At 40.6% G+C, this 27,274-nt stretch overlaps 1 protein-coding gene across 2 annotated transcripts; it reads right to left on the bottom strand.

Moving 5' to 3' along the window:
• Positions 1–93: 93 nt before the first annotated feature.
• CCDC125 (coiled-coil domain containing 125) lies at positions 94–27,274 on the bottom strand. 2 transcript variants are annotated; one of them, XM_061129618.1, is made up of 12 exons: positions 27,068–27,274; positions 18,932–19,374; positions 16,501–16,559; positions 14,604–14,690; positions 13,523–13,600; positions 12,442–12,527; positions 10,482–10,564; positions 8,635–8,750; positions 6,412–6,519; positions 4,637–4,811; positions 1,402–1,532; positions 94–548 (listed from the first exon to the last, which is right to left on the bottom strand). In XM_061129618.1, the coding sequence occupies exons 2-12, from the start codon at positions 19,239–19,241 to the stop codon at positions 240–242; spliced, it is 1,542 nt and encodes a 513-aa protein (XP_060985601.1). In that variant the 5' UTR covers positions 19,242–19,374; positions 27,068–27,274; the 3' UTR covers positions 94–239. The 2 variants fall into 2 exon arrangements, with proteins under 2 accessions (XP_060985601.1, XP_060985602.1); XM_061129619.1 differs by having other exon boundaries at positions 27,083–27,274.

Genomic DNA, 27,274 nt, shown 5'->3' with positions numbered 1-27,274 from the left:
TTTTTTTTTTAAGATTTTGGGAAATGCTGAAATTTCATATAGCATAGTAATATAATTTATAAATAAAATGCATCAACACAGAATACTAATAAATTTCTTGTACAAAACATTTATTTAAGTTGCCTCCCAAAATTTAGAAATACCTAGAAAATATACAACTTCTGAAAATGTAGCAATATTTACAAGGCCCTTTTTCAAAGTCTCAAACATCTCTCAGTTCTAATTCATCTGATTTGTCTTCAGTACATGATATCTGATGGCAAAGAACGGGACCTTTTAAGAGTTCTTGCATACTTTTGATCTGTTTGAAAGTGCTGAATTGAACAAATGCAGCCCACAGAATTAAAAATTTGAACACTCGAATGTACAGGATCACATGAAACAGGGAATTCTAAAATTTTCTGCCAGGGGTTTTTTAATATAAAATTGTCTTTCATAGAATTTCTTTCTTTAATCTCTTTTGAAGTGGTGTCTTTGTCTTCCAAAGCCCGAGCAAGCATGTAACTAACTTTCCTTTGATGAGCCAATGCTTCTTCTTTATCATTCAGCTGCATGCAGAGAAATTAAAAATGTACCAGTTAGTCAGTAAATCAGAATACAGAGCTGTAATCAGGAGTATTTCATGAAAATATTTAGTCTTCAATCTGTCCAGTCAATCAATATGAATAAATTAATTTAGGTGTCCACTAATTCCTCAGCATTATGCTACATGTTATTGAGGATTTTCTTTTTTTTAAGGAAGAATAGAAAGCAGCATTCCTTCTGCTGAAAAAAATGTTTAAGTCATTTGGAGAGAAGTATATATTTACATGGTGTGTGTGTATATATGTATATATAATGCTAACATGTACTTAACCTCTGTGAAAGAATGAAGTTATTTATAAAATTGTGTTATATATTTATATGCAATAAATAACTTTAATAATACTCTTCTACAGATAGGTATGTTCATATAACATGAGTTTCTTAGTTTAGTCATTATGAAATTGAGAATAACAGGACTGATTACAGTGTTGTGGTAATGACTACAGGATATAATGCATGAGGATGTGCTTTGAACACTTAAAAAATCGTGAGTATATAAAAGTTTTTTTTTTAATATAAAAGTCTTGTCATGAACTATACATAAACGCTGATGATGGAGATGCTGGGACTTAATTACAGAGAGCCACCTCTTTTTCAGAGGTGGAACTTTATTAAAGTTGCACAGGAAGAACCTGGAAGGGGAGATTGGAAAGCATGTGTGGAGTGTTCAAGAAGATAAAAATTCCGGAAAATGGTACCTTAACTGGGAAAAGAGCATAAAAGTCAAGTATAGTGTGATAAAGAGCTGAATTAATAGGAAGCAAAAAGATTAGCTCATCCACAACCTCTGACAACAAAGAAAGCAAAGATACTAACCAAGTCTATTAGCATCTTAAAGATTTCCTGAGGATCGTCCTGGTCATTGGTACTCTTAGAACTGTTTTCTGAAGGGAGCATACCCAACAATTTCTGCCCTAAGGTCTTCTTACTCCCTGGTGATAGTGACCCTAAAATAGAACATAAAAATCCAGTTGAGACATAAAAAGACACACACTGACATACTTCCAGGAGAAGAGGTAAGTGTGAACCAAGGTTAATTCATTCCTAAATCAGTCAGGACCCTGTCCTCTTCAGGGACCCTCTAGCATGAGTGAGGCAGGCAGCACAGTGCAGTGGGGAAAATGGACTTTAGAGCCGGCAGCAAACGCAGGTGAGAGACCAGAGTTTGAGAACCCAGAGCAGCGCCCTGCACTCACATTGCTCAGCCCTCTCTACCCAACTCAGTCTTCAGAGGAGCCAGCAATCCACATTTGTACGTGAGATCTTCCGATGTAAAGGTCGGCCGCCTACCCACATTGAGAACACTCCCAGCAAAACATACCTGCAGACAGGTGGCCTCTGGCCAGAAAAAAACCTGGACTTGAATCCCCATTTAGCCACTTCAGAAGGGTATCACTTTAGAATAAGGTTCTCTGAGCTACACGTCCTCACCACTAGAATGAGAATAATAGTCCCCATGCTCTATTGCTGGGCTGCCGTGCCATTTAAATAATACAGCATGGGCTGGAAGAGGGGAGTGGTATTGAACGGGTACAGGGTTTCTGTTTAGGAAGATGAAAAGGTTCTGGAGATGGATGGTGGTGATGATTATACAACAATGTGAATGGACTTAATGAGACTCAAAAATGGTTAAAATGCTAAGATTTATGTATAATTGTCACAATTAAACCACACATTTGTGAAAGTACCTAGCCCGGGTACTGACATAATACTTAAAAGTCCACATTTCTGCAATATTTATTCTGATATTCATCCATCGAAAGGATGCAGTTTGTAGCAGAAAATACAAAGTCATAGATTTATATACCAAGAAAGTTTCAGATGAACTCCAAAGGGACAATTCCCTTTCCACCCATTCCTGATAAACCACAGTGACTGGGCCTCGCACCTGACCTTCGCCAGTGGCAACTATGGCAAAGGGGAAAAGCTAGACAAGTTGACTGGCTCATCAATCCTGAGAGTGAATGAATGTGTCTCTATCTTTAATCTAAAAAAAGAAATATGTTCATGAGCTATCTCAGAACTTGTCTAAGCTGCCAAATCAAGAAAAGTTAATATACTGTTAACTGCAAATAAAAAAATGACCTGTAACAATCATTTTGCAACAAATTATTGAAGTATGTTAATAACGTGAATCAAAGTCTTGTCACTAAGAAGGGCTTCCCCCAGCGGCTCAGCAGTGCAGGAGCCCAAGGAGGCATGGCTTCAGTCCGTGGGTGGGGAAGATCCCCTGGAGAAGGGCATGGCAGCTCACTCCAGTATTCTTGCCTGGAGAATCCCAGGGACAGAGCCTGGCGGGCCCATAGGCCCACAAAGAATCAGACACGACTGAAGCAAGTTGGCACACATGCTTGTCTCTAAGAAACTCAAAGTTAGTGAAGTGTATGTGGACTTTAAAGACTTCAGAGACGAACCAATTATTTTAAATTCTGCCTCCAGTCTCAGTACCTTACGGAAAGCAAAGATTGTACCTCTCAAATCATGTTTTCAATGGAAAAGTTCCTGAATTCTGTAAATAGGCAAGGCAGGAATTCTGGAATATAAAATGAATACAAGTGCTGAAATGAAGATGAATCTACCTGTTTCTTCTTTCTCCCTACTCTTCTTTCTGCATGTGTGTTCAGTTGTGTCCAACTCTTTTCGTCCCCATGGACTAGCCTGCCAGGCTCCTGTGTCCATGGGATTTTTTCCAGGCAAGAATGCTGGAGTGGGTAGCCACTTCCTCCTCCAGGGGATCTTCCCAACCCAGGGATAGAACTCGCGTCTCTTGCATCTCCTGCATTGGCAGGTGGATTCTTTACCACCAAGCCACCTGGGAAGCCCATGCCCATGGAGGCCTTAGCCATTATACTTGCTCATCAGCTTCTGTAAATCTCAGAAGAAACACCTTTAAAAGTTAGTTTCAGGATAAAGTGGAATGCCTGTTTAAGAATGAGAGTTGAGGAATAATTTTCCCCCTTTTGCCCTGACTTCCACCTGACTCTAAATACATAGCTTTTATAATCTGCTTTCACCCACTTTCACAATTCTTGTTTACCACTTATATTTTTATTATCCCTTAAGTTATTTCTTACCACTGCAGCAAAGAGATGGGTAAAGTTTAGTTGATGAAGCTAAACTTCACAACACTTGACCCATATACTAATACTAATATGCACTGTTTGAAAAGAAATATTTAAAACAAGTATTATGTATTAAAAGTTTCATTTGTTAATACTATAAGATTCTTATTGGTTCTAAATTCATCTGAAAAGGAGAGATACTGGAATTAGGATTATGGATTTTGACAAGATTTAGAAATAGGGTCATTTCAGAATTTTAATAATAAAAATTACATTTCTTAATAAACTTCACTTTAATTATGACTGATAAATGGTTTCAAATTGGAATTTTAAATTGAAACAAAATGAGTTCTACTGAATAATACTTATAAATGAAAATTGACCATTAAGAGAAACTAATTTCAAAAAAATAATACCTATTTGTTTATATTGGACAGTCTACATACTTCAATGGCAATTTGATTCTCTCATGGCATTTTTATATATTTTGTTTACACTAATGCCATAATGACTCAAAAATGGCCATGAACTTTTTGATAGGCTTGTAAACCAAAATCTAAACTTTAATTTCTGTTTCACTTTTTATAAGAATATTTTATTGACTTGTCCAATTTAAGTCTCCTCTACTGCTCAATGTGTCCTTCCAGAAACACACATTTCAAATAAAGTTCACTTAGGTAAGTTTAATGTTGGGTTTCACTCTCATTTTTCCCTTTAATCATCTAGCACTCATTATAAATTCTTTCCACTGAGCATGGTCTTGTTTAAATGAAATAGAAGAGTGCTAAAGTAGAGTCTCCTGTTATTTTATGATTTCATTTGCATAGGTAACATTCAGTGACCAACTTTTTCCCCATAGTTGCTAAATTTTTAGATAAATCATAAGTATATGTAAAATTTCAATTATATTCACCATATTAATGATGCTTAATTATAACTAAAAACAACTGAAATTACACCTGATTATTACCATTATAATTCATACTTACCATCTTCTTTAAGGTGCTTCCAATTTGTCCATTTTGTTGCTTTCTTACACATTTTATCCATCTGTGTCAATCTTAGTGCCTGGTCATTTTTCCTCATTAATTGTTGCTCAAATGCAATTCTGAATGCATCTGCCATTATGTAGGCTTCTTCTTTACTCTTCTGCAGAAGTTCCAGCTGGTTTTGAAAGAAAGTTTGAGAGGTGTTAGAGGCAAAACCAGGGCTTCCCAGGTGGCTCAATGGTGAAGAATCTGCCTACTAATGCAGGAGCCGCAGGAGACACGTGTCAGCAGTTTCCATCCCAGAATCAGAAGATCCCCTGGAGTAGGAAATGGCAACCCACTCCAGTATTCTAGCTGGGATAATCCCATGCAGCCTGGCAGGCTACAGTCAATGGGGTTACGAAGAGTTGGACGGAAAACCAGAACAATTTTTTTTTACCTTATTACTTAACTAAATGCTGAGTCAGATTAGCAAATGCGTCTTACCACTGAGTGGAGTCGAGTGCATATCCGTGATCTATTGCATGTTTAATTAGTACTTGCCAACTAGATTACTGGAAGTTTCTCTTATGCCTGTCAGCTCCTTGGTAATCCAGCTCTCAGACTTCATTATCAAGACAGGCCCTGTGTGTGCCCTTCCCAACAAGGAAGCAGGGAGGATGCCAAATGCCACATTTCATTTCTGCCTTGGGCCATTCCAGACAATACCACAAAATAATTATGAATACCATCTTTCAGATACCTCCCACTGGTCTTTGTAATCTTATGCTTTTCCTAATGAATTGATAATGTTTAGCTGCTTGCTTTGACATATATACTGAAGACTAAATTCCATACCTTCAATAAAAACATTCTAAAAATTATGGTCCACATTGTATTTGTTATTAAAGCCTAATCATAATGGCAGCTATCATTTGATTAAATGCCAGGCCTGGCCATATGCTAAAATTATATGTACTGTATTTCTTACAACAACCCTCCAAGCTAGTTATTTAACCCTCCATTTAACATACGTGTCCAAAACCACAAAGGTGGAAATTGATGGAGCTGAGATTCAAACCTGGATGTGGCTGGCACAAAGGTTCCTTCCACTGTACCCTGCAGCTTTTCTAAGAAGCTTCATGTTTATCTGTTAGTCAATGTTGTGCATCCTGATGATTTTAAGCACTTTTCCTCTAATATCTAGTAATTTTAGGGCCATGTATAGACGAAAGAAAAACTTAGGAATTACTAACTAAAACAGGCAAACAACTTCATGGCTACGATACTGTGCCAAGTATTATTTGTATTTTGGAACCATGTAAACCAGTTTTTACACATTATTGTTACTGATATCATTTAAAACTAAGGATAAGTTCCATAGCCAATGACTACCAATGAAGCTAATTACTGCATATACTTTCATTTATTCAACTTTATATATTAAGTCCCCTACATACAAATGAGTTCCATTCCAAGATCACAATCACAAGTGCAACAAAGTTAGCCTAGGTACACAGATAATACAATCAGCTACATACCGTTGCTTTTACACTTGCTTGCAGACATCCTGGGCTTGAAATAAAGATCTGTACTTTATACAGTACTGTACGGTAATGAAAACAAAAGCACAACCCCTTTAAAGGATGCCTGCATGCGACTACACCAGACGCATGTGAACTAAGGTGACTGGACGAGGGAAGGCACACTCGCATCTCTCAAAGTTAGCAACTTGAAGGCTTGTATGCAGGGAACTTACTGTGTGAACAGAGAAACAAAGCTTTCGCGGTTTTTACCTCCTGTTTGAGCTGCAGGAGCGCTTTCCAAGTGGACACGGCCATTCTGGCACAAGCACAGGGGTTCCCTCTGGGACGGTGACAGAGGCAGGCTCCCGGCGCTGCAAGCTTCAAACCCAAAAGAATTAGCCATTACTAAATAACACTGCTGAGCCGGACACAAACATGGGGCGCACACAAACCCACTGCACATTTCAGACAAGCATCTGATTCAGAGAGACTGCGACGGAAAACAAATAGGAAGCTGAGACCACAATTTCAGGACCCAAGTGGAAATTAACTACAAATGAGCATAGACTGGTATTACAAGAACAAAAACCTAAAGGAATTCTACCTTTCTTTTCAGTCTCCTAAACCTTTCACTTGGTATCAGTTTCCTATACCTCTGAGTCCTTGGCAGGAATTTGATCTAGTGAAGTAAATATAAACACGTATCTCATGGATTTCCTGGGACTGGGCTTGGCCCTGCTTCCCAGCATGGATTATGGTCAGGTCCTGCAAGGAAAGATGCATGCCCAGAAATGGTGATTTTTAACACTGATGAGGAATACCGTCATCCTGCCACTCCTAAAAAAGATGCCCTGTGATCATGTAATACATTCTTAAATACTTCCTGGCTCACCCAATGTTCTGGAATTGCATAAGGCCCAGATTCCTCAAAACCTGTCTTCAGATCACAATGAAGAAACTAGTCCATCTGGGTCACTCCTGGTTGACCATTATAGCCAGAAGAAAAGAAAGAACTGTTGTACTTTTTCTTAAAACTCATTTTGACAACTAATCCCAAGTTGCTTTCCCAACATATTCCAATTTAATGGGGGCAGTCTATGTGATTATTGGGCCATATCTTTTAAAGTTTCATGTGAAACTTACTACAAATTATTGTTGAAGCTTCCTGCTGCTGTAAATTTCATATGAATGGACTGGCTTAAAATAGAATCTTATCTTAGAGACTACTTAGAGAAGATTCCACAGTCTGTCTTAGGGTAAGGCTATTTCAGAAAATTCCTTCTGGCATGGAAGATAACTGAAGTAGATAGCTTTTAGCTGACTTGAGTGTACACAGGGTGGTTACATGGCTGCTTGGTATCTTCCCTCTTCCCTTTTCAACCTCCAACTGCTGTATATTGTCCCTGCAAAAGTTGCCGACAACCAGTTTCAGAATTCAAGGTTTCTGTAAGGACCTCTCAATTTTCAGTTCTCTGTCCTTACTTCAGTGCTCCTCCATCAGCTGACTCAGGGCCCTTGTTCCTGCCTGTTACAAGGTTACTTATGACAGCCTGCTCAGGATTATAATAAAGCACACTTATTCTGAGCTAGCTCTCAGTTCAGTTTCTTTTATGTTTCTTTTTGGAGAATACACTAGTTTTCCACCCAGGCAGTAGAGCATGGTAATCAAAAGCACAGACTCTAAACTCTACCTGGGTGTAAATCCCCGTTCCACCACTTACCAGCTCTGTGACTTTGAGCAAATTACTGAACCCTTCTGTGCCTTTGTTACCCTCATCTGTAAAATAAGGATTTAATAGTACTTACCTTATTTGGTAGTTGTGAGAATTACATGTATAAATCTATGCAAAGCACTCAGAACAGTATCTGGTGCTTACTAAGGACTATGTATTTGCTATTATGAGTAGTAGTTACTTTATTTGAAGTTCTGTAATAAGTGAATGGCTACTCCCTCTCACTGGTGTTTATTTCTCACGAGTCCCCAGGACTCTTTTTATCTTATCAGCCAAACTTCTACCCTGTAAGATGTTTCACACCTCAGCAAGCAAATAGCAAGGCATCAGTCTGGGCTCAACCTCAGACTGACTGCGTCACTTCAGGGAGGTAAATGAAACTATCTGAGCCTGAGTTTCCTCTGTAAAATGGGACTGATACCTGCTTTGCAGCCTTCACAAGACCATTACAAAGATCAGATTTTAAAATGTGTGGGAAAGTACTCTGCCACGGTAAGCCTCTACCCAGGGGAGATACTACTAACATAGTTTCTCCTGAAACTAGACAAAGGAAACAAAGGGAGCAGGAAGCGGCAAGCTCATCCCCTAGTGTCCAAAGGGTATAGTACCTGCAAGGCTGAAGAAGGGACACGGGCCTCTCACCCTCTGTCTCAAGGTGCTAAGCACGTTGCTATTGTAGACAAGGAGATGATGGCAATCACCGAAACAGAACGGAAGTGAAAAATTCCCTCCTGCTAAATTTTCATAACTGCTTACCTACCTCAAGACCTGAAACCTCTGTAAAGCCACTTCTATCCTGGCAGGCGCTTTCCTGAGCCACCTTCTGCTGTTTGATATCAAGCATGCCAAGCGCCTCCAAATACTGTTGATTCAAAGCTGGGAAGGGCCACATAAGAAAGTGTTAGTCATGACGTCTAACTCCAGCTTCACCTGATCCACTTAAACTAACATCACATACTTAGTTCTTCTAAGCAAGGGATATACAACTACCCACAAAATCCACCTCCAGCCAGAAAATCTATCTGAAAGAATAGTGGGTATTAAGTAGGTGTTAATACACATGTGCGTGCGTGCTCAGTCGTGTCCGACTCTTTGCGACCTCATGGACTGTAGCCCACCAGGCTCCTCTCTCCATAGGATTTCCCAGGCAAGAATCCTGGAGTAGGTTGTGATCTCCTCCTCCAGGGGATCTTCCCGAGCCAGGGACTGAACACCAGTCTCCTGCATTGGCAGGCAGATTCTTTACCACTGAGTCATGTAAATACACGTGTAACACTAGATAAAAAAGTTAATTTTTAAAATAATTTTGTTTTCGGCTAGGCTGGGTCTCTGTTGCTGCTCAGGCTCTCCTCTAGTTGTGGCAAGCGAGGACTATTCTCTACTTTTGGTACACAGGCTTCTCGTTGTGGTAGCTCCTCTTGCTCCGGAGCATGAGCTCCAAGGCACATGGGATTCAGTAGCTGCAGCTCCCAGGCTTGAGAGCACAGGCTCAGGAGCTGCGGTGCACCGGCTTCACTGCTCCAAGGTATGGAGGATCATTCCCAGGTCAGAGACCGAACCCCTGTCTCCTGCACTGGCAGGCAGATTCTTCACCACTGAGCCACCAGGGAAGCCCAAAATGTTACTTTAAATGTGGAAGGATCTTAACTGCAACTGAAGTCTGGTCGTCATTTGCTCAAAAAAAATTTGTAGGATTTTCAAAAAGAGAACATAGAATATCCACACTGTGAGACAATGAGATCTCATATACTATATTAATTTACTGTCTGTCTTGAATTAATGTACTGTACCAGCTCTGTAAACTCGATCAGTTAATAGTTTTCATAAGAGGCTCTCAACCCAAATACTTAGAACAAGAGGGGTCCTGCTATTTACTGTGGAGCAGAAAACAGTAACTTTTCCTCTCTTCTTGCAGGGTAGAAGGATGGGGAGGAAGTGCAGGGCTAGTGGTTAGCAGTTTCTGTCCTGGCACAAACCCAACAAGAAGGAAATCACTATCTGCTCAGATCACTGGTGTGGAGAAGCATATCTGTACCTGCAGTTCTCACCTAGGGCATCGCCACAGTTCACTTACTATACTATGGAAAGTGCTGCTCTTGGGCCCATGACCCGACTGAGCACTCATCTTATCCCTTTCAAGCCACCACTTTAAAAAGTAGCTTCTGCTTGGAATTCCCTGGCGGTCAAGTGGTTAGGACTCTGGGCTCTCAGTGCCAGGAACTCAGGTTTGACCCCTGGTCAGGGAACTAAGAACCCACACGCTGCAGGACAACTAGGCCCCTGAGCCACAACTATTGAACCCTTGCGCCTAGAGCCCCATGCTCTGCAACAAGAGAAGCCACTGCAGTGAGAGGCCTCGCACGGCAATAAGAGTAGTCCCTGCTCAACGCAGCTAGAGAAAGCCCTACTGTAGCAAACGAAGACCCCGCGCAGCCAAAAATAAATTTAAAAAAAGAAAAAACTAATTGATGCATTTCTTCTTTTATTCTTAAAATATATTACTTCAAAGTATTAGCACTTTGTTCATATGTGTATTCTTAACATAGAACAAAACTGATCTTTTAACATAATATTTTTAAAAAATTATCAAAATACCATCCTACTTACTTGCATTTTCAGACTTGAGCATTTTAATTTCTTCTGTTTTTAGTTTCAAAGTTTCTTTGAGGACTGCATTTTCACAATTTAGCCTGGAAAAGAGTACCCTCCAAATCATTAAAATATTAACATTTTGTAGTTGAATATTTAATCCCATAGTTAGAACATTAAAACCCAAATAAAATTTTTCTTACTTCAAAACTGTCTAGAATTTATATGTGTAAGAAAAATTTAAAGGAATGTGGTAAGATTCTGTACTTACTCTTAACACGTCTATATATTTAGCTGAGAAAATCAGAACCAGAAATAACTGTAAGGCATCTATCTTGAACACTCATTCCTCTTTACTAAAGTTTCAATCAACTTAATAACCATTTGAACACCAACTACATGCTTAGGGCACCTTCCAAAATTTACATAAAAAGCTACATAGGAGGTACAAACTTTCAGTTATAAAATAAATAAGTCCTGGGGATGTATTACATAGTGGGGAGACTATAGCCAAAAATTACTGTACAGTATTTGAAAGCTGCTAAGAAAGTAGACCTTAAAAGTTCTCAACATAAGAAAAAAACGTAATGATGTATGACAATGAATGTTAACTAGATTTATTGTAATGATCATTTTGCAACATATATATATATGCAAACACTGAATTATCTTGTACACCTGAAATTAATACAATGGTATATGTCAATTATACCTCAATGTAAGAAAAAGAGATATAGGGAGCTTTGTCTATTGAATGAAAGTTGGAATTACTTACAGGAGTTCTTAAATTGCCCAACACCAGAGGCTTAAATAAAATGCTTTTGTAGTTAAAAACAGTAGCCAGATCATCTGGTCTAATTTGTAACTTTAAATAAAATACCTATCAAGACATGTTGTGATATTCCTAGGGAATATTATATCCTGTGCTTGGGATATAATACTTATCCCAAATGATATAGGCCATAGGCCTCATATCATTAGAACAGTGGTCATGAAGTTCAAGTTTCTCAATTAAAAAGTGAACTGTGGTTCACATCACAAGAAAAAAAATTCTGTAACGATGTATGGTGACAGATATTGACTAGACTTACTGTGGTGAACATTTTGCAATATGAACAGGTGCTGAGTGCATTGTGTTGTACACCTGAACTAATGTAATATGTCGGTTACAGCTAAAAAATGTAAATCTAAGGCATCCCCTTTCCATGAATTACCTAACAAATTAATAAAATGTGAAATCAGTTTTTCAAGCAACGTCTATAGCCCTTGAACAAAGCAGAAAAATATTACCTCTATTTATATTTATGTATTTAACTACAAAGAGAGAGAAAGGAAGGTAAAAAGAATGATAAAGTAAATGTGGTAAAGTTAAAATTTGGAGAATCTTGGTGAAAGATACATAGGAATTATTTGTACTATTCTTACAACTTTTCTGTAAGTCTTCAATTATCTCAAATTAAGAAGTAATAAGTTAAAAAAAATTAGGTACTAAAGCCATCTATAACCCCAGGTATCAATTTCTCAGTGACTGACCTTGTAAATATGCTATAAAGTTATTAAATAAATTCACACTGATAAAAGAGTTGTTCAGAAGACTGTAAAAAACAGTGTCAATGCTAAAATAACTTTAGAAACACAATTCTTAAACAGTATTTTAACACACAATTTATACTGTATTTTTTAAAAAAGAAAACAGTAAAATATGGAACTGGTAAGTAGATAAGCAACATGAATTTCATTTTTCATTTTTTTATTTTTGGCCACACCACACAGCTTGCAGGATCTTAGGCCCCAGAGCAGAGATTGAACCTGAGGCCCTGGCAATGAAAACGCTGGGTCCTAACCACCAGACTGCCAAGGAATTCCCTGAATTTTATGTTTACACTTAGGTCAAAGAAGAAGAAAGCCTAAGCTCCACTTAAATTATACACAGTTAAAAACTTTCCAAAGAAAAATTATGGAATAATAATATACAAACCTGTCATATTTTTGGATCCAAGATTCCTCTATATTTTTAAATCTATTCTGATCAAATTCTATTTCCCACTGCAAGGCATTTATTTCCTGTAGAAAAAAATAGCACTTTCAAGGAAAATTACTACAATTAAATCATTTTATGACTTACAAATAACTGAAATAAATCATTTAGTCATTTCACAGAACTAAGCTAAAGAGAAAACACTAATTATTGCTCAAAAAGAGTCTGTGACATTTGTAAACACATATAACATGCCTCTTTAGCACTGAAAAAGCTTTACTGAAGCTTACTTATTATTAGAAAAATTTCAAATTGTCTAGCTTCAAATTTTGCTGGCTTGAGCCTAGATTTCTCATCACTTCCAATCCATGCAGACCCCAAATACACTCTTGGAAGTCTGAGCCCAGGACACTCCCATCGAGGGAGAATGAAACAGACACAGGAATGTGACCACTTAGAGTGATTCCTAACCACTTTAAAAAAAAAAGTCCTTTTTCATTATGGTTTATCACAGGACATTGAGTTCCCCGTGCTATACAGTAGGACCTTGTTTATCCATTCTGTGTAACAGTTTACACCTGCCAGTCCCAAACTCCCAGTCTGTCCTTCTTGAACCCCTCACCCCTTGGCAACTACGAGCCTGTTCTCTATGTCTGTGAGTCTGTTTCTGTTTTGTAGATAGGTTCATTCGTGTCATATTTCAGAGTCCACATATAAGTGATATCATCCGGTATTTGTCTTCCTCCTCCTGACTTACCTCACTTAGTATGAGCTGCTTCCATGCTGCTGCCTAATTACCTTTTTAGTGAAGAGGAAACAGAAAGAGGCAAGCTCTGCAGGGCAAGCAGAGGGAGAAAAATAGAAAAAGAAGAGAAATAGAAGTGTCAATTTGGCAGGGTTAGCCCATGTGACAATCTGTTTTGGACTATGAGATCCAAAAGGGAAGGGACTGTATGAAGCTGAAGCACATCTGGTAGAAGGTATGCACAAATGACATAACCATTGGTATGGTGATTTTTAAGGAAATTCTATTGGAAAGATTATTGAATTGAACAAGTCCAAGCTGCAAGGGGTCAAATACCTTCTCCAAGGATCTCTTTTGTTCCACAGTTTTTTGAAGCACTGCCTGGGTATGACTTGTGGCTTTGCCAAATATTGCCTAAGAAAAATAAAGACATATCAGTATAAATTAAGTATCTGATCACCCTTATATACAAGGTGAAGTTCACATCTTTATTCTTTGCATTTTTATTTTAAGACAGCAGAAAACTGCCTTGAGATGAGAATTCCCACAGAGACCACCTTTTGTATAGAGTTTGATAGTTCAAAATCAGATCTTGTTTTGGTTCTTTCTCAATGAATGTGAGAACGAATGAATGGATTTCCCACACAAAAACATGTCCATGAACATTCACAGCAGTATGATTTATAACAGCCAAAAAGTAATACTATAAACCACATAAATGCCTATTAACTGGTGAATGGATAAGCAACATGTGGTATATCTATACAATGGAATATTATTTGGTAATAAAAAAAGGAAGCAAGCATTGACACATACTACAACATGCATGAATCTTAAAAATATACTAACTAAAAGAATCCAGAGGCACAAGAATCTAGCCAAATACTATATGATTCTATTTATGAAACAGAAAAAGCGAAACTATAAAACAGAAAGCAAATAGTGCTTGTTGGGGATGGGAATAAGAATAACTACTAATAAGAGGTTCCTTTTGGAGGGTGATGGAAATAGTATAAATTAGGTTGTGATGATAGTTACACAAGTCTAAATTTAGTAAAAATAAATTGTATGCTTAAAACAAGTGAAATTTATGACACATAAGTTTTATCTTAATAAAGCTGTTTTAAAAATCTGTAGCTAAAAAAAAAAAAAAAAAAAAAAAAAAAACTGTACTAAGCATTGATGCTATTATTTTAAAAGCTAAAACCAGGGAGTTCCTTGGTGATCTACTGGTTAGGATTCAGCACTTCCACTGCCATGGCCCAGGGTTCAGTCCCTGCTTGGGGAACTGAGATCCTGCAAGCTGTGCAACACAGCCAAAAATATAAAAATAAAGATAAATGAAAAACAAAAGCTAAAATCATACTACTTATCACTGGAATGTGTACCTCATGAAAGTTTGAAAATAACTTCTTACCATGCTTTGAAGAATTTTCAATGCTTCCTCTTTACCTTCAAGTTGTCTTTGAGATGCCTCAAGTTCAGTTTTCAAAATTTCTACCTCCTGAGGAGAAGAATACAATCAGTCTTCCTATCTGTAATATATGCCACCGCTAATGATCAACTTAGTTTACATTTAAGCTCAACATTCACTTTGACTCAAAGCACTCTGACCTTACAAAATGAGGTTGGAAATTCCTCCAGGCTATATAAGTGGACCAGAGAGGCCAAAACTGAGATCATTACTGTCAGGTATCAGTTAGGTCTACAAGCCCAAATCTTTTGCTTTTACCCATCTAGGCCACACAGTTTGTGTGTGTGTTTGCTTCTGCTTTTTGGCCACACATGAGGCTTGTAGGATTGTAGTTAGTTCCCCAACCAGGGATTGAACCTGAGCAGCTGGCAGTGAGAGTGCAGAGTCCTAACCACTGAACCACCAGGGAATTCCCTAGGCCCCACAGTTAATAATTTGGACAAAAATCTTTAGACCACGTAAATTAAGCACATGCTCATCCATACAGCTCCATGAGCTACTAATATTACGGCTTAGACTGTGCCGTCTATTCCAAAAGATATGTTCAAGCCTTAACCCCTGGTACCTTAAATTCGAGCTTATTTGGAAAGAGGGTCTTTACGTAATTAAAGTCATACTGGATTAGGGTAGGCCTCAATCCAATGACTGGTGTGATGAAGCTACAAGTCTAAGACTGTTGGTGGCAACCACCTGAAGCTAGGAAGGTTGTAAAGGTCCCTCTAGACCCTTCAGAGGGTACATGGTCCACCCACACCTTGATTTCAGACCTCTGAAATTAAAAGACGCTTACTCCTTGGAACGAAAGTTATGACCAACCTAGACAGCATATTGAAAAGCAGAGATACTACTTTGTCAACAAAGGTCCGTCTAGTCAAGGCTATGGCTTTTCCAGTAGTCATGTATGGATGTGTGAGTTGGACTATAAAGAAAGCTGAGCACCAAAGAATTGATGCTTTTGAACTCTGGTGTTGGAGAAGACTCTTGAGAGTCCCTTGGACTGCAAGGAGATCCAACCAGTCCATCCTAAAGGAGATCAGTCCTGGGTGTTCATTGGAAGGACTGATGCTGAAGCTGAAACTCCAATCCTTTGGCCACCTGATGCGAAGAGTTGACTCACTGGAAAAGACCCTGATGCTGGGAGGGATTGGGGGCAGGAGGAGAAGGGGATGACAGAGGATGAGATGGCTGGATGGCATCACTGACTTGATGGGCATGAGTTTGGGAATTGGTGATGGACAGGGAGGCCTGGCGTGCTGTGGTTCACGGGGTCGCAGAGTCAGACGTGACTGAGCGACTGAACTGAACTGAGCCTCCATAACTGAAAGAGAATCAATCAGCTCTTTAAGCCACCAGTGTGTCAGGGCAGCTCCAGGAAACCAGTAGAGCAGCTTTCAGCAGAAGAGTTCACAAATGAACATGAAGACAGGCTTCCTGTTGCTGAGAGGACAGCCACCCTCATTGGAACTCCTACTCCCAAGCAAGATGGACGACCTCTGCAGACCACCTGGGTGCTTTCTGGTCCTCTGATTTGAAAGAGGTTAAATTAGGCCAGGTTATTTCAAGCCACACATTCTGCGAAGACAGATGAAAGGGAGTGACTACTATTTTCTCTGGGAGATTAGAGAAGTAAGGTGGAAAGGAGAACAGGAGGGCATGTTTACATAAACAGCCGTTATGAGAGATAAGGAGGCCAGGTGGAAGTTACGAGCTTGCCACTGTGGCTGGAGAATATCTGGAAAGCCAACAACTGCGTTCCATGCCATGTTAGTATCACTTAAACAAAACGTCTGTCAGTGGTCTTCATTCACATGAGAATTTGTATATCCGCCTGAGTACCTACCTCTAAAGTTTCATGAAGACGTTGCCTTAATTCCACATTTGACAACTCTGAATTAGAATCTATTAGAGGGGGAAAAAAATTAAATATTTTCTTAAATTAGTTAGATATAGGACATTTGTTTACAAGATATCAAATACAGGCTTTCCCTAAATGGAAAAGAAAATAATTGTAATAAAGCAATGATGATAAAAACAGGTAGCTTAAAACATTCCACAAATGAAAAGACACATACTTTTGAATCAAAAGATTCTTTTAAAAAAAGGACTCTTAAATAAAACTGTTGTTAATTAATTGATTAACTACTATAACCAAATACAATGTCAAAAAACATGAATGTTGGTGAGTGAAATAAATGAATTTTGGTGTTTTGGCTTAAGCCTGATCAATATCATGATATAAATATCTAAGAAATAACCTGAATTTAGTTTCTTTCCAAGGGGAATGACAAGAATTCTCTAATAACTTCAATTATTCTCTCCTTAATATGATCAACTGAGACATTAAAATGAGTTTCCCAGGAACTTAATTTTCATTGCAGTTTCACTGGCAACAGAAAAACACTGAAGTGGTATATTAGAGCAAGAGGATGGGAAGTAAAAAGAAGCAAAACAATTAGAAAGACTATTTGGAAGGACATCAAAAGTTTCTCAAAATTTTTTTGCTATTCTGAACTTTCATCAACATGACAGTATCCAAGGGAAAACCTAAGTTAGGTTTTTACTCTGATAATTCAGGGTTCCAAGCAGGGGCAAAAGTGACTCTGGGCTGACAGTGACAAGTTCTATTCTATTAATACTTGTGGTAGGCAGAATAATGGCCCCCAATGTCTACATCTTAATCCCTGAACCTGTGAATACCTAGCAAAAGGGATTTTGCAGATATGATTAATAGCTTGGAGACAGGGGATTATTCTGGATTACCCAGCTGGGCCAGATGTAATCACAAGGCTCCTTACAAATGAAAGAGGAGGCAGGGGAATCAGAATTGGAGTGATGATGCAGCGGGAGAAAGACTTGACCAGCGACTGCAGGCTTCAAAGATAGAGGAAGGGGACTGTGGACAAGGGGACACAACCTCTACAAGGTAGAAAAGGCAAGGGAACGGATTGTCCCCTGGAGCTTCCAGAATGAAGGCAGTCACGCTTATACTATGGTGTTAGCCCAGTGAAACCTACTTTGGGCTTCTGACTTATAGAATTTAAGAGAATAAAATTTGTGTTGTTTTAAACCATTACATTTCTGATAATTTGGAAACTGCTTATTAGCAAGAGGAAACGAATACCATATTCTTACCTAGAATCAACTTTGATGAAAAGACAAAAGGCCATAAATTCTCAAAATAGGAGCTCATACCATTACTATTATTTCTTATTTATATCCCAGTAGTTTCCTAAAGTTTTTAATGTTCAGTTTTCAACATCTTTCTTGCAAAACAGTATCCATCCTCTATGCATGATAAAGACTTTGGAGAAAAATATGTAAATAATCTCATCTTAATTTCAAGAAGGATTCTGAGGGATAGAGATCAATCCCTAGCTGCAACATGTTATTTGTACATCTGAAACCGTGTTTCTCAAATTATTTTCATGCTGTTCCACTTTGGAGGGGAAGTTTTACAACGGTGGATTACAAAAGATTCAGCCACACCAGAGCTGCGCCACAGTGCAGGCAGGGGCTCACCCACCAGTTCCCAGTCACTTCAGGGATATTAACATTCTATCACAAGATGATTCTGAATGTTATTCTCTCCTTAGTGTACAAGCAGAATTTATGTTTAGTTATGACATTACCAACAAAGGTCCGTCTAGTCAAGGCCATGGTTTTTCCAGTGGTTATGTACGGATGTGCGAGTTGGACTATAAAGAAAGCTGAGCGCTGAAGAGTTGATACTTTTGAACTATGGTGTTGGAGAAGACTCTTGAGAGTCCCTTGGAGTGCAAGGAGATCCAACCAGCCCACCCTAAAGCAGATCAGTCCTGGGTGTTCATTGGAAGGACTGATGTTGAAGCAGAAACTCCAATACTTTGGCCACCCAGTGCAAAGAGCTGACTCATTTGAAAAGACCCTGATGCTGGGAAAGATTGAGGGCAGGAGGAGAAGGGATGAGAGAGGATGAGATGGTTGGATGGCATCACCGACTTGATGGACATGGGTTTGGGTGAACTCTGGGAGTTGGAAGACAGACAAGGAGGCCTGGCATGCTGCGGTTCATGGGGTCGCAAAGAGTGAGACATGACTGAGCGACTGAACTGAACTGAACTGGAAACAGAAAGATCAATTACTTTTATACCATCACCAATCAATCTCTAGAAGTGAATAAAGATAAATTTCTAAAACCCATGATGGTGACCCATCTTCATGCACTGGAAGGGTGGCTGCACTGATCGCACTCATGAGGGAGAAAAGAGGACGAGGACAGTAGGCATTCTTACCCGTGAGACTTTGTCGCTTGTGATAGGGAATTCGGGGCCCTTCCAGGTATGGATCTTGAAAGCTCTTCTGCCTGGAATACTGAAAAACGGCACCGTTTCTTTCGTCCCCATTTCTTGAAAACAGGGGAGGACTAAAATTCTTTCCATCTGATCTTTTTCTAGATGTAAATAAATGTGAAACTTGCACTTCACAAATGCCACCAGGCCTTCTTCCGAGGCCATACCCTAGATCGCCTTCTGCCATGTCATCGTCCTCTGTCTCCCAGGCCTGCCCCTCTGCCTCACTCGGCAGCCTCGCCACTCTGCTCATCAGTCACAGGCCTTCTTTACAATGGGCCGCCCTGGTGGCTCAGCAGTAAAGAAAAATCTGCCTGCCAATGCAGGAAACGCAGGTTCTGTCCCTGGGTTGGGAAGGTCCCCTGGAGCCTTCTTTACCTAGTTACCTGTAGTTAAGAAAAAACAGCAGTTAAAATACAATCAGTATAATCAGAGTTGGGTTTGCCAGGGAAGAAAAGGTCCTTTCTGCATCACGCTGGCACAGCCAGCGATGCACAAGCATACAGATGCCCCTTGCAACCCAACTGAAGCTATTTAACATTTCAGGATTTTTTAAATAAGGAAAAGAAAAATCTGACTCCATATTTCCGAGGACATAGGACAGACTTACTGAATCCAATAATCAACTGATCAGGATGAAGAGATCAGGCTTTGCCAAGGAAACAACAGTCTTAACAAATGAGCTTCCAAAGGAAAGTATTCAGTTTTCACAAGCCTAAGAGCTGTACAAAATTCAGCAGTCTTGGGAGTTCCCTGGTGGTCCAGTAGTTAAGACCCTGGTTGGGGAATAAGATCCAACAAGCCGCATGGTGCAGCCCACCCCCCCCCAAAAAAAAAAAAAAAAAAAAAAATATATATATATATATTCCAAAAAGTCTCTGAAAAATCAGCTTCCAATGACTAAGACCATCCTACCTCTGTCCTTTATGGTCCTTCATCTGCCTGAGATACTTAGGACTCTTACACTCTCTCCTACAGCTCTCCTTGGTTCATTGTCTATTTCTGTGCAGACACAATTAGGAGAGGTTTTGCTGGCTCAGTGACAGGTGGGAGGGAAGAAGGTTCCCTCTCCTGCCCCTACATCATCCCTCCTGCTCTTTTTTCTCAAACCAGGCCACATCTGTAATCAAAACCCTCCACTGTTTCTCAGCACAGAGTAAATGTCAAAGTCCTTCCAATGGTGAGGGGCCCCAAGTTCATCTCTGCCTGGTACCCTCACCCTGGGCCAGCCGTCCTGACCTCCGGGTGGTGTTGACCCAGCCAGGCACTCCTGCCCCAGAGCTTCGAGTTCCCCATGCTCTGAACACTCTTTCCCAGTGGAGGCACAGCTGGTCCCTCACCTCTGGATCTTTCCTACATTGTCTCCTTCTCAGTGCTGCCTTTCCTGGTACCCCACCTAAATTTGCCAACTCCTCCTCCCTCTCCTACTTCTCTGCTTGATTTTTCTCTTTGGCATTTATGACCTTCTAGCATGCCCCTCATATTTTACTCATTTTTCAAAGCACACCACCAAAAAGGGGAAGATAGTACAAAAGGGAGCCTAGGGAAGACTGGTTTTTCCAGTAGTCATGTACGGATGTGAGAGTTGGACCACAAAGAAGGCTGAGCGCCAAAAATTGATGTTTCTGAACTGTGGTGTTAGAGAAGACTCTTGAGAGTCCCAAGGACAGCAAGGACATCAAACCAGTCAATCTGAAAGGAAATCAACCCTGAATATTGGAAGGACTGATGCTGAAGCTGAAGCTCCAGTAGTTTGGCCACCTGATGCGAGGCCAATTCATTGGAAAAGACGCTAATGCTGGGAAAGACTGAAGGCAGGAGAAGAAGATGGGGGTGACAGAGGATGAGATGGTTGGATGGCATCACCGACTCAATGGACATGAGCTTGAGCAAACTTCGGGAGATAATGAAGGATAGGGAAGCCTGTGTGCTGCAGTCCATGGGGTCACCAAGAGTGGGACACGACTTCGCAACTGAACAACAACAAAAAGGAAGCAGAAGGTGGCTCTGGCTTGCCTGCAATGCTTCTTAAAAAATAGGGTGTCCTGGACATTTCCTCTGCCAGGGCCCAAATCTGCTCCTGAGGGCACCAAGTGGAATGCAAGCTCCACAGGGTAGAGACTTTTGTCTCAATCACACTGCAAGCCCAATGCCTAAACAGTTATCTGAGATGTGATATGTGCTTGACACATACTTTTAAATAAATGGATAAAGGAAGGAAGGAATAAACTAACAAACTGAGGGACTTCCCTGGAGATGCAGTGGTTAAGACTCCATGCTTCCACTGCAGGGGGCATGGGTTCAATCCTGGTCACCGAACTAAGATCCTGCATCCTGAACGGCGCAATCAAAATAAATAAATAGATATATAAATAGTAGTGTTAGTCACTCAGTCATGTCTGACTCTCTGTGACCCCACAGACTGTAGCCTGCCAGGCTCCTCTTCCATGGAATTCTCCAGGGAAGAACTCTGGAGCTGGTTGCCATTCCCTTCTCCAGAGGATCTTCCTGACCCAGGGATCAAACCCGGGTCTCCTGCATTGTAGGCAGATTCTTTACCATCTGAGCTACAGATATATAAGTAAAAGACAGATAGACAGATAAATAAACAGATAAATTAAAAAACTGAAATACTTGCCTGGGGTAAAAAACTGAACAGTCACCTTGGTAAGGCGCCCCACCAGATAACCTGGGACTAACTCCAGGTGAAGAGGCCATACAGGGAAGTGTCCGTCACTAAGCCCTCCCACGTGGACCCCATTGGGGTCTCCTGCCTGGGGACAATGGCCTACCTGTTGGCTGAAGAGCACCAGAAACGCCCAGCCTTGTCGCCCCAGTACCAGGGCAGTTAAGAGGGACTTTCACCACCAGCATTTCAAAACAGCTGCTTTGAACTTCCCTGGTGGTCCAGTGGTTTAGACTCCATGCTTTCAATGCAGGGGACACAGGTTTGATCCCTGGTCAGGGACCTAAGATCCCACATGTCATGGTACAACTAAGCCCATGCACTTTAATGAAGACTCAATGCAGCTGATAAGAATAACACAAAACAGCTGCTTTGCTGAAGTTGTTTAGAAACATTTCATCCTTTTCTCAAGACTCATGTTTTTTAAAAAAGGAAAATAAACATATCTGCCATCCTTTCTAAATACCCTGCTGTTTAAGTAGTGGCTAACCAGGACATTCAAAACAGTTAAACCTCAGTCTTGTGTTTTTGCTGAAGTCTCTCTTAGTTTGCTACTATTAAAAGCACACACGGATGCCAAATAAATCTATCATGTTTGAAGGTATCATCTGCCTGTTGCCTTTAGGGCCAAGGTACCATATATTTTCAGTGTTTAATAACAAAGGCCCTTAAAAAAATTTTAAAACAAAACAAAAAAATTGCCCTTAGAAAATTGGAAAAGATACATCATAAAAGAAGGTACGTGAATGGAGAGAGACTCAGCATCATTCGTCATGAAAGAATTGTAGATTTAAACCACAATGAGATTCTACCACCTACCAATGACAATTCCAGGTGCTGCCGAGGATATGGACACCCACGTACACAGTAGGTGGGAGTGTAAGACAGTATACCCACTGTGGAAAAGTCTGAAGGCTTCTTTCAAACAAGTGACCCATCAGTTGCATTTACCCAGGAGAAATGAAAACACTGTTCATACAAAGATGTGTGCATGAATGTTCAGTTCTTTGGCCAATATTCAAACTAGCCAAAAAAAAACTGAAAACAACCCAAATGTTCATCAACAGGAAAACGAACATATTGTGGTAGTCCACACAAAGAACACATTCAATAATAAATAACAAACTTCAGACGTATGTGATAATATGAATCTTACATGATGCTAACAGAAGAACCATATACTGGTATGAAATATACTATATGAAATCTGGACCAAAGTAATGTACACAACAGACAACAGATCAATGGTTTCCTGAGGTGGAAAGGATGAGGGAACTTTTCTGGAGTGATGAAAAAGTCTTGTGTCTTGACTGGATGATGGTTTGTCAAATTCATGAAACCATACACTTACAATGGTACCTTTTATTATATGTAAATTATATCTCAATAATAAGCTGTTAAAATTTTAGAAAAAAAGTAAGGGATTTTTTAACTGGACTAGGGGAAAAGATGAGAAGTGTGTTAAGTGGTTGTGTTGTCCTTGGTAAAAAAAATCATTAAACTGGATATCTTACGTTGGTAACAACTTTTAAACCATGATCTAATAACTGCCAGCACTTGCTGCTTACTAGACACTATTCTAAGTGCTCTACTTATTCTATTTAATCTCCACAAACACTTTAAAAGACAATGCTATTATTGTTTAAGTCTACCTAGAACTATTACACTGAAGTACAGAGAGATTAAATAACATAGCTAGAGTACAGTCAGATTCTGAATCTAGACTCCTCATGTCAGAGATACTGCTAGACTCTTCGCCATTGCTTTCTATCTTTCAGAGAACTTTAATGAGATTAATATCAGAGTAAACCAAGTCTCTATTATTTATGATATCAAATAAAACTGAGAGTGAAAGTCTAGGATAGTTAGTTTGGCCAACACTCAACACAGTATATTGGGTCCATTTTTTCCCCAAATTTTTATGAAATCCTCTTGGTTCCTTTATATGTTTATTTCCTAAATAAGTCTATTTTTATTTGTCAAGGAAGATAGGTAATTACTTACTGAATCAAAGACAAATTCCTAAGAGGCTGCACTAGAGCAGATTTCTGCCTCTGTTAAGAAGGGTGTGGTCAGGGTCCGGCAGCCAGCAGTGAAGAAAATGGAATTGGTCAAGACAAAGGAAAAAAGCAGTAAGAGGAAACAGTAAGCAATCACAAGGTCAGCTAAGAATATTTTTCAAAGTGCCACATATATTCAGGCATCATAGGTATGCCTTGCCACTGTTCAGAGTTGAACATGAGATTTCACATGGTCTAATGCTCTAGTGTTTTTTAAAATGTAACTTTGGGACACTTTTATATACTAAGTCTGGAGTGACTTTTTCATCACTCCAGAAAAGTTCCCTCATGCCCTTTGAAGTCATCCTTTCCACCCCAGGCAACCATTGATAACAGCAATCTGTAATGCAATCAAACTTGACCTTTAGAACACATTTCTTATAAGAAAGGAGAAAAGACTGAAGTTACATTCCATTCAACCACTTTTAAATGCATTCAAGGTTGACGACCAGGAAGGCAGCAGGAGGTGTGACAGAGAAAGCCCTGATCCAGGAGGCCGGGGTTCAAATCTCACACCACCACTTGCCGCTCTGTGATTCTGGGCAAGTCAGTTAACCTCTCAGAGCCTATGTCAGAATTTCCAAAATGGGTTTAAGCATAACTACTTTATAGGCAGATTACTATCAATATATTTGAAATCAGTGTTGGTTGATACGAATTTGAGTTTTAGCATCTTCATTTGTCAAGTAAGGGGACTGGATAAGACTCTTGTTCTTTAGACCTCTAAAATTCCGATTCTATTACAGCATTCTTCCAAGGTGTGCCCCAGGGAACCCTGGCTCTATGGACTATTCAGTGTTGCTAGGAATAAAAGGATCTTTTTGCTTTCATTAAGGGTGTCTTTCTATGCCAGTCCAGGCAAAATTACACAGAAAATTACACAGCAGTGGCAGAGCCAGAACCAGAAACCACATCTCTGGCTCCCGGCCCACTTGCCAATGGCCACTGGATGAACAGACGACAACCTGTGAGCAGACAAGCTGCTGCTTTTCTGTTAAAACAGCCCTGAATGGGACGTGGGTCTTCCTAATCCCTAAATCTAAGACCTAGTCTCCTAATCCCTAAATTTAAAACAGCCTCATCCCCCCGTCTCCTCTACCTCTGCACAAGCTATGGTGCTACTGACACACGTCCAAGGCCCCCTTGGCTCCACAGCCCCACAGGGGTCCCTGACTGCCTCCTACCTGCCCACTCGGACTCCTTTTCCTCTTCCTGTCCCTTTTGTATATATTTGGCTTCCTCTCCTAAATGCTTTAAATTACATCTCCAGCTGGTTATCCTGCTAGCAATTCAAACACAGGTTGTTCAAAAATACTTTCACTGCCCTCCCCACCTCCACCCCAGGTGTCCTCCTGAGTCCCCCATTTCTGCAAATCCATCAACCATGCTCCAAGACATTCAGGGACAAAAACTCCAGGATATAGGTTTTTTCCCTTTTTCTTCTTTTCTGGCCTTCAGTTGCCAAGTTTTCCACAAAATTTCCCCAAGCCGTGTCCTTCTTTGGGCTTCCCTGGTGGCTCAGGGGTAAAGAATCCGCCTGCAAGGCAGAAACCACAGGAGAAGCAGCTTCAGTCCCTGGGATGGGAAGATCCCCTGGAGGAGGAAATGGCAGCAAACTTCAGTATTCTTGCCTGTAGAATTCCACAGACGGAGTAGCCTGGAGGGCTACAGTCCATAGGGTCACCAAGAGTCAGACACGGCTGAAGCAACTTAGCACGCACATACGCACTTGTCCCTCTTTGCACATCAACGTCATAGCCCTGGATGAATTTCTTTAACCTCTCCTGCGCTAAACCAATACTCCCTGACTGCTGCCAAGTCAATCATTTCCAAGCACACATCCAATAACGCCCCTCTCCTGCCCTAAAACATGCTACAGCTCCCGTGCACACACGATGAAAGCAGGCGTCACGGTTTTCTAGAAGGTAATGGCAGCTTCCACTTCCCGTGCCATGTGAACTCCCCGGGCACGCTCTGTGCTTCCGTGTAAGAGGTACTTTACCTGCTCCCAGGCCCCCGCAGCCTCATCTCCTTAAAGTCCCTGCTGGAGCCATTCTCCACCCCAGGGATCCTTTCTCCTCTCAGGACGCCCTCAGCTCAGGAGGGCCACTCCCTTCAGTAGCCCTCCTGAGTCCTCGGGGCCAGAAGCGATCTCTCCCACCTCTGAGCCCTCCTAGCTCAGCGTTGTACCTTTCTAACAGTCCTTCCTTCCTTCCTGATTTGTGTTTTTATTGTACATGCCCCTAATGCATGTGTCTCATTTACTTGTGCATAACAGGTGTTCCAGAGATACTTAATAGATGGAACTGAAAAAGAAAACAGACTCCTGCTTGGAAAACTTGAACTAGAAACACCCACCCCCACTAGCCGGACAATTCTTTCCTTAGCAAACAAGTTGATCAAACAGACACCTAATTCCTGGCGAAAAAGGAAGTGACTTCAGCCCTTTCTGTAAACAATGGTCTACTGCATATCACTGTAGAATTCTGTTTAAATTTTTATGCTAAAATAATTTTAGACATACAGTAAGTTGCAAAGATAGTACCGTGAGCTCCTGTATACCCTCTACCCAAATTCTTTTAATGAAGTATTAGGGTACATTTATCAAAAATAAGAAATTAACAATGATACACACACTTAACTAAACCATATATCTGTATGTGTGTTAGTTGCTCAGTCGTGTCTGACTCTTTGGGACCCCATAGACTATAGCCCGCCAGGCTCCTCTGTCCACGGAATTCTCCAAGCAAGAATATTGGAGTGGGTTGCCATTCCCTTCTCCAGGGGATCTTCTGGACTCAGGGATCAAGCCCAGGTCTCACGCATTGTAGGCAGATTCTTTACCGAATGAGCCACCAGGGAAGCCCTAACTAAACCACATACTTTATCAGAATTTCCCGTTTCCCTTTGTTATTGTTCAGTCCCTCAGGCCTGTCCAACTCTACAACCCCATGGACTGCAGCAAGCCAGGCTTCCCTGTCTTTCGCTATCTCCTGGAGTTTGCTCAAACTCATGTCCATTGAGTCGATGATGCCATTCAACCATCTCGTCCCCTGTCGTTCCCTTCTCCTCCTGCCATCAATCTTTCCTGCATCAGGGTCCTTTCCGGTTTCCCTACTGAAGTCCTTTTCTAAGTTCGAGAATCCAATCGAGGATACCACAATTCGTTTAGTGAGCTACAGTTTTAACATTCATAATTAGTAGAAAAAGTATAGAAAAAGTAACAAAGGAGGAGGGGAGAGAGGCAGAAATAGTCTTTCAAACCTATTTCTCGTTTCTACAATGTCAGACAAGGCCATTAACTAGCATGAGGGAAAGGAGGAGCCCGTTTACCAGCTTGTCCACAACCTGCGGAGTTTCTCGAATTTGCGCAGCTGCGTCCTGGGGTCTGGCTCCACCAGATCCTTGGTGGATCCACCCTCCCCAGGATCCTTGGCGGGTGAAGAACGGAGAGCGGGGCACGGCGAGCGGGACCCTGGCCGACTCAAGCCGCCCCTGTCTCGCCCCCACGCCCCCTAAGCGCGCTCACCGGGCGCGAGC

The sequence above is a fragment of the Dama dama genome, chromosome 25 (genome assembly GCF_033118175.1).
Source record: "Dama dama isolate Ldn47 chromosome 25, ASM3311817v1, whole genome shotgun sequence".
NCBI classification, from domain to species: domain Eukaryota; kingdom Metazoa; phylum Chordata; class Mammalia; order Artiodactyla; family Cervidae; genus Dama; species Dama dama.
This window is presented reverse-complemented; position numbering and strand designations above follow the sequence as displayed.